Source organism: Lynx rufus, unplaced genomic scaffold, assembly GCF_022079265.1.
Source record: "Lynx rufus isolate CCGP_SWC_20201006 ecotype Redwood Valley unplaced genomic scaffold, mLynRuf1.p SCAF_6, whole genome shotgun sequence".
Lineage (NCBI taxonomy): Eukaryota > Metazoa > Chordata > Mammalia > Carnivora > Felidae > Lynx > Lynx rufus.
Window position 1 is genome coordinate 47,785,001 of NW_025814878.1, and position 8,628 is coordinate 47,793,628.

Sequence of the window (8,628 nt, forward strand, 5' to 3'; positions counted from 1 at the left end):
GATACTAGTTACGGCTATAAGGATTTCTCTAGACACGGGATGCATGTTCCAACATTTCGAGTACAGGTAAAATTGCACATGACTAGTTAGAAGTAGTTCCGTCTGACTTAAAATAAGAAAAAGCCCCCTGGATTTGAGAATTCTAGAATGTTGAAGAAGTAACTTTTATCAGGCAATTCCTTTAAATATATTTATTTTATTGTTGAAGTTCATAAATCAGATATCAAAACACGTTCACCCATAAAACTAAATTACAGTAATGGGTTAGGTTCCCAGATGGTGTGCCAAAACTCAAGTTCATAATATATCTAAACGATGAATAATACTAGCATTTATAGCATTGGTTTTTCTCCTCCTCTCCTATTGAGCCCCAGCATTAAAGTGAGGCCCTGATATGCACCAGGCCTGAGTAACAAGAGAAATGTCCCCAGCATCCCAAGCCTTATGTAAAAGTGAGTAGAGGGAAAGAGGATGAAAAATTCAAAAGTAAAAGATGTGCTTTATTTACTTTTTTAGGGAGAGTAAGCTTTTGCTTGGTTTGTTTTCTTTATAACTTGGATGAGTTCTTACAGATGGCACAGACAATAAACCATGACAATTGCAGTATCCTAATTCCCTGTGAAATATGTACTGAATGTTATTTGGAGCAATGAACATTTTTGAGGGTTTTAAATTAAACTTTGAGAGGATTCACATAAATAGTGATGTGGGGAGTAGAATTATTTTTGGTAGACCCAGTTTCTTTAGCTCCAAAATCATGAACTCTGAAATATACATTAAAACTCCCTCTGTATAATTCTGTATCTATTGAGTCTATGGAAACATAGGGACCTAGTGGTCCTCTAGGATACTACTAGGCTCCTCCTTTGTTCTTGCTTGGTAGGAGGCACTATGCTAAAAGTGCGTTGTAAATATATCTCAGGAGCAACAGTAGCTGTATTCTCTGTTTCCACAGTAAAAGTTAAGAATCATCAGTTAATTATTGATTGATTAATTCATCAATTTATTCTGTTCTTTAAGCTTTGTAAGACTGCTCTCAATCCAGTCCATTAATAGAAACATCAGCATAACTGTATTTCTTAAATAGCCTATTGTATAAAAATTTAGGTAAATATTTAATTCAGATGAGTTGTTATTCCCAACTTCCTCAGTTATTGTGAGGGTCCAGTGTTAATAACTATTTTATCAAAATTATGAAAATTTGGGAACTAGAAAATTGTGTTTCTTTGCTCAAGGGATGAAGATGTTTAAAGGGACAAAAATTAGGCACAAGGAAGAGTTACAGAATATTTCTACTTGATAGTATAATTGTGTCATGAAATACAATAATTAGAATTGAAGAGATCATGTGGGTTGGAAATGTTATGGCATGAGTTAGGATTTGAGAGATTTGCATGGTCCAAAAGCATGGGCATTGTAAAGCAGAGGAGACTATAAGCAATAATTGAGCTTAGATTGTGGGAAGCGATCATAAAGAAATTGGCTGGGCTGCTGAGTGCTTCAAGCAAAGGATTCCTACTTCTGATTACTGTGAAGCTAGTTTAAAATCGGTCAGTTTTGTAGGTTTTAACCAGAGTAATAACATGTCAAAGAGGTGTTTCAGGAAAATAAATATGAGAGCAACGTAGAAGTAACATAGGGGCTTATTTTGCTTGAGGTAGGAAGAAAGGAAGCAGGGAGATTTAGTGTAAGAAAACTAATTAGGAGATTCAGTTAATTATGCTAAGAATTAGGAGGTAGGAGGAAAAGGAATGAGTGATGGTTGTATTGAATTAAAAATTTACAAACTTTGAGGACCATTTAAATAGCTGCAGCAATGGAAAGGGAGAGAGGACTTCCAAGATGGGTCATCTCTGGATGCTGAGTGAGGAGATGGTGAGAGAGAGAGAGCTGAAAATGGGTGGCCTGTGTTTAGGAGAGAAGAATTCCACTGGTTTTTAAGCTCACTGAATTACAAAAGGTTTGCATGCTGTAGAGAACATACTAGAAAGGCAGTGGATTCCAACTGCCAATAATCTCACCTAGGTCTACTGCTTTGCCATATGAACTATACTTGGCCACATTTTAATTATTCACATTTGTTCTGTTCTCTGTATTTAGGACTATTGCTGGGAAGACCATGGTTATTCTTTGGTAAATCGCCTTTATCCAGATGTGGGACAGTTGATTGATGAAAAATTTCACATTGCTTACAATCTTACTTATAATACAATGGCAATGCACAAAGATGTTGATACCTCAATGCTTAGACGGGCTATTTGGAACTATATTCACTGCATGTTTGGAATAAGGTTAGTTTGTTTTCTCATGTTTACAAAGAAATATTTTCCTTTGAGCTAAATTATTCAAGTGCTTGGAACATATATACACAGAGATGCACTATATATATGTATATATATATTACATATATGTATAATATTCATAAACCGTCCCTTCCCCAATAGCTTATTTTTATGCCACTTATGAGTCAAAGAACCAATTTAATGCAGCTTGGTTTATTTCCTCTCTCCTAGCGAGGCAGAAGGGAAAGTTAGGGACATTGCCTCTGGCCCATAGAGGAAAAGTTTGTCACCAGACATCTTTGATATCTTTTCTCTTTGTATCATCTCCTGTCATCTTGGATCTAAGTACCCTTATAGTGCCCTCCTGGCTGTTCTCAAGCTCCTTCTGAAGAGTACCTGCTCCCATGATACTTCATCAAAATGCAAAACTTCCATGTCCTGTTAGGTATTCAGCCATATTATGTTATACAGGAAATGCAGCCTTATATACCACCTTCTAACAGATGTACATAAACACTATGCTATAGGGTTTTCTGATTATTTCAGCTGTAAAATCAGGTTTTCTCTTGCTATTCATTTTATCAGTGACTGGACTATTAGCTTCCAGAATAGTAGTAGAACCAGCTTTGCAAGAGCTGAAACACAAGAGACTTGAGTCCCTGGATGTTCTAGAAACTATAACTCAGTGGAGCAGAGCAGACACTTGTGACTGTAACCATCTTGGCTTAAAGCAGAACAGCTTATCCTAAGTGTAGACACTGTGAGGCTGACTATAAATCATCCTTCCCTCTGGAATAATCATCTGCCAATCCCCCAGCATTTTTTTCCTCATCTGATCCCAGAAACTCCTGGAAACATGGGGAAAAAAAAATAATTATTGTTTTCATTTACACAAGTGGATTATGATCTATATATCATGCAGTAGTAACCAGAAATATTAATTTGTGGACTTCTTAATTTTAACAATACTCAAATTGTTTCCACAATTTCCTCAGTGTGATTGCTTCTTTGATCATAAATATATACTGTTGCTTGGGTACTGGCAAATTTTCTATTCATCTCCCTAACTTCTGTTTCTTATCCCCTTTATGTTCACTCATTCACCTCCAATTAAACATTATAAAGCAGTTGTTTTTGAGAGATAGCTGCCTACACAGGGAGGGAAGAAGAATACAGCATTTATTAATGTCCATACTTTCAAAAGAAATCAAACTATAAATTGAAAATATATAATTCTCACTTTAACAGATATGACGACTATGACTATGGTGAAATTAACCAGTTATTGGATCGTAGCTTTAAAGTTTATATCAAGACTGTTGTTTGCACTCCCAAAAAGGTTACCAAAAGAATGTATGATAGCTTCTGGAGGCAGTTTAAGCACTCTGAGAAGGTATGTACCTATTGTGGTTTGCCCTGTAACTTAGCAGTGATTCTTACTCTCCTTCATCTAATGACTCTCAAATCTTTTCCAACCAAGAGAAGAACATTCCAGCACAGCTGTCTCTGGTGTCCCTTGGAAGGGAATCTCATTGTAGTGCTAGAGTAAAAGAATAAAGACAGGGCATCCAGGGCCCCACTTCAGAAGTGCTGGCGTGGCTGTCACTGCTTGGGAGAATTGTTTATAGATATAAATGGTCTGGTCGTTGAACCATCTTGGTTATTAAACTATTAAGTGATGATTTGGCAAGGGAGGTTGGTATTCTAATAAAGCAATGTCTAGATTTTCTGAAATATAACAAACCTCTAAGAAGAGATGTAATCAAATATAAGCTCCGTATCTATCCAAAAAGAGCATCAGATGGCTTTCATTTTGAGACAAATTCAAGACTTCTAAGTTATTCAGTGGCACACAGAAAATGTACTTATTTTGGGGGGATACTAGCACTGAAAAGCTGGGAATGCTTACAACTGTACCTTAAATAATGTGTTTTATATTCAGGTTCATGTTAATCTGCTTCTTATAGAAGCTAGGATGCAAGCAGAACTCCTCTACGCTCTGAGAGCCATTACCCGCTATATGACCTGATGCCTTTCCTCCATTAAAGATAATGGAATGATCAGCAGATATAGTCTACAAGGGGAAGGTACTAAGCCCCAGGACCAATGGTAGATAAAAGAATTCAGAAATCCATTGTGCCATGATTCCTTTAGTTTCTGCTATGTTACTGTGGAAATACCACTGCTGGCACGAGCAGTGAATGCTTGGCAGCTTCAAGTGTAGAGCTGTGAAGAAGGGCTGCCATTCACAGTATTCACAGTATTTTGCTTTTTGACAGTACAAGATGCTGTATAACTGTTTTAATACAGCAAATAGTAACTCTCCAAATCCTGTTGCTTTTATGTTAAATAAGATAACAAGAATTGGAGCATGCAAAGAATGGGAGTTGGATAATGACATAAGCTTTTTATACGTAAAGAATTTTATTTAGATCCTGGTGCTGCTATTTCTGCTGGTGGAATGAATAGAGTGGCTGTTCCAGTTAAGCTATTAGTAATAAAAGTGAACACTGCTACTATCTGAGCCTACATACATAATTTGCGTGGTTTCAAATTAAACTTGCATATGTGTTAATTTTTTTGCATCTAAAAAAGCCTAGAATTATTACAGCTCGGCAAAGACCATTTCGATGGTAACAGTTCATTTCTTTCATTATAGTTTTTTTTTTTAATTCAGCTATTGGATGACATTAAATTACAGTGGCATTCTTAAAGATTTTCTTCAAAAAGCAATCTTAAATGAAAGTGTATAAATTATAAGAAAAGCTAGCTATCTTTTGATATGCTGTTTCCCAAGATTCTCTGACACTGGAGGGCAGCTGTCTTGTGCAGTATTTTGTTTCCAGCACTGAAGTTGTGGGAAATGTTGCTGTAGACTGCTGCGCAGTCCCAGGTGCATTCTGCCCCTCTGCTCCTGCCCACCTCGTGGTCCCCACTTTAAAGATTGTGCAGCTCTTTAAAAATAAAGCTGGAAAATATTTTTAGTCAGGTTATCAAATTTGATTTACAAAAATGCTAACTTTGGGAAAAAATGTATTAATTACTTTGTATTCTGGAAGTGTGAATTGCTTTTGAAGTCTGTCAGTATTATTGGTATTTTTCAATAAATCATTTTTTCTCCAATTTTATGTGCTGTCTCAATCTCATGAAAAATTATGACTTCACAATCAATTACCATTCTGAAGTTCCATTTACTTTTAATAGCCAAGCAGATTCACAAATAATGCTGTAATCAGATGAGAGACTATTAAATGGCAAACTCTCAATGCCATTTTAAAGGTTACAAAGAGTGGACTTTCATGATCTCATGTAAGACTTTTATGGCCCCATGCCTTGTCCCTTTTGAATGGAGATGTTTTAGAGTTCAAATAAGAATCATTAGAAACGGGCACCTGGCTCAGTTGGTGTATGTAACATGCAGCTCTTGATCTCAGGTCCAGGCCCCACATTGGGTGTACAGATTACTTAAAATCCTTTTTAAAAAAATTATAAACAAGGACTAGAGTGACAACAGGACAGAAAATGGCACTGTCAAGTAGAAATAGCTCTAGTTTTAGAACAAACTGAGGGTTGTTGGGTGGAGGGACAGGCTAAATGGACAAGGGACATAAAGGACACTTGTTGAACACTGGATATTATATGTGATGAATCATTAAATTCTATTACTGAAATAAAAAAAAAAAAAGGGGGGGAGGTGCTAACATCTTGTTTGATGGTAATAAACACACGTTATTGCTTGAAAGGCCCTGCAAGTAGCATAGGTGGATTTAGCAAATTTAATTTGTAGTACGTTTTAATTTTAACATATTTATAAATAATTTTATAGTCTTTTAATCTATATATCATTACATTTAGTAGACTTATAAGCTTAATTTACCGTTACTGGTTAGGAATGCATATTTAACTTCTTTAGGTGAATATTGTTGATACGCTTTTACTTCAGAGGACACTAAAAAAAAAAATGTAGCAGGTAATAAAAATATTCATGTCCAGCAAGGGAAAAATGTAGATTTAGTCAAATCTGTTATAATAACTGTTACTCATCAAAACATTTTAGCTCAATCTAGTACCTAGTAATTTATAAATTACTGTGTGGGTGAGAGTAGGGAGGCAAAATGGTTCCTACCTTCAAAGTTCTATATTCCTGGTGAGAAGACAAGACTATTAAGTTTCTTTAAATATAAAATATATTGATAATAAGTCCGTTTCTTTTTTAAATATTTTTGAGAGGGCAGAGAGAGGGAGACACAGAATCCTAAGCAGGCTCCAGGCTCTGTCAGCATAGGGCCTGATGTGGATCTCAAACTCATGAACTGCAAGATCATGACCTGAACCAAAGTTGGACACCCAACTGATTGAGCAACCCAGGCACCCCACATGAGTCCCTTTCTAATTAGCTTACAATAATATATACATGGTCCTACACATTGAATTTACATCATGCCTTTGCCCTTTTCTGTCTACTGTAGAGTTATAGCAATACAGGTGAACCCAACAAGTTTACATACACTGTACATAGTTAAAATTTTATTCATTTTGCTTAGTTCTTTGTACTTCTTAAAAATAGAAGATCAGGGCACCTGGGTGGCTCAGTTGGTTAAGCATCTGACTCTTGATTTCAGCTCAGGTCATGATATTGTGGTTATGTTAAGCTCTACAACTTCCTCATAAAGTCACAACTTTCAAGGGCAGAAGACACAGCTGACTTTCTTGACACATAGACACACAGAGGCAAGACAAAATGAGACAGAGAAATTTATCCCAAATGAAAGAACAAGCCAGGACCACAGTCAGAGATCTAAGCAAAACAGATATAAGTAACATGCCTTGTAGAGAATTTAACTTAATGGGCATAAGTATACTCACTGGACTTGAGAAAAGAGTAGCAGACATGAATGAAACCCTTAACACAGAGATAAGGAAAAACATAGCAAAGATAAAGGGCATAAGAAACACACTCGAGGTAATGAACAGCAGGATGGAAGAAGCAGAGAAACGAATTAATGACATAGAAGACAGAGTAATGGGAAGCTAAACAAGAGATAAAAGAATTATGCAAAACAAGAAGAGACAGGGAACTCAGTGATTGCACCAAATATAGCAACATTCATATTATAGAAGTCACAGAAGAAGAGAGAGAAAAGGGGACAGAAAATTTATTTGAAGAAATAATAGCTGAAATTTTCCCTAAACTAAGGAAACAGATATCCAGACCCAGGAAGCATATAGTACCCACAACAAATCGACAAAAGCAGACCCACCAAGACATACTATAATTAAATTTCCAAAATACAGCATTTAAAGAAAAAATGTTTTAATTTAATACTTATTTTTGAGAGGGAGAAAGAGGGACAGAGTGCGAGCAAGGGAGGAGGAGAGAAAGAGGGAAAGACAGAATCTGAAGCAGGCTTCAGGCTCTGAGCCATCAGCACAGAGCCCAATGTGGGGCTCAAACTCATGGACCGTGAGATCATGACCTGAGCTGAAGTCAGCTGCTTAACCGACCAAGCCACCCAGACACCCCAATAAAGAAAGAAAATTTTAAAGAAACAAATCATTAACTTACAAGGGAAAACCCATAAGGCTACCAGGAGATTTTTTTTTTTTTTTAAACCAGGAGATTTTTCAACAGAAACTTTGTAAGCCAGAGGGAGTAGCATGGTATATTCAAAGTGCTAAATGGGAAAAATCTACAGCCAAGAATACTGTATCCAGCAAGGCTGTTATTCAGAATAGAAGGAAACATAAAAAGTTACCCAAATAAAAACTAAAGAACTTCATGGCAACTAAACCAGCTCTACAAGAAATATTAAAAGGGACTCTTTGGAAGGGAGAGACAAGGGGCACTTGGGTAGCTTAGTCGTTTGAGCATCTGACTCTTGATTTTGGCTCAGGTCATGATCCCAGGGTGGTGGAACTGAGCTCCACGTCAGGCTCTACGCTCAGGATAGAGCCTGCTTAAGATTCTCTCTCTCCTTCTGCCCCTCCCCACCACTTTTGGGCTCTTTCAAAAAAAAAAAAAAAAGGAGAGACAAAAAGTGACAGTGTAGAGGTGGGAAACACAAAAGCCATGAAAATGAAAAAAAGGATATAACATATACCTAAAACATAGGGAGGAGAAAAGAATGAGTTCAAATGACCATCAACTTAATAATATGCAGAAGTTATATACAAACTCAATGGTAACTATGTATCAAAAAATACTAATATGCAAAGAAAAAGGATGAAGAAATCCAAATATATCACTAAGGAAAAGCAGCAAAACATGAAAGGGAGAAAGACAAAAAAGGATCAGAGAAATCTTCAGAAGCAACCACAAAACAAGTAATGAAGTGACAACAAATAC

General features: G+C 36.4%; 1 protein-coding gene across 7 annotated transcripts in view; it reads left to right on the forward strand.

Moving 5' to 3' along the window:
• SESN1 (sestrin 1) overlaps positions 1-5,405 on the forward strand; it is a 116,926-nt gene extending 111,521 nt beyond the window's left edge. For 5 of the 7 annotated variants that reach the window (XM_047101582.1, XM_047101583.1, XM_047101589.1 and 2 more), the window contains 3 exons: positions 1-66; positions 2,101-2,291; positions 3,531-4,318. The exon at positions 1-66 is cut by the window's left edge and continues 47 nt beyond it. In XM_047101582.1, the coding sequence (XP_046957538.1) occupies positions 1-66; positions 2,101-2,291; positions 3,531-3,831 (558 nt within the window). In that variant the 3' untranslated portion in view covers positions 3,832-4,318. Of the gene's footprint in view, positions 67-2,100; positions 2,292-3,530 lie in introns of all 7 variants that reach the window. The other 2 variants (XM_047101584.1, XM_047101587.1) reach the window with 1 other exon arrangement.
• Positions 5,406-8,628: the final 3,223 nt, after the last annotated feature.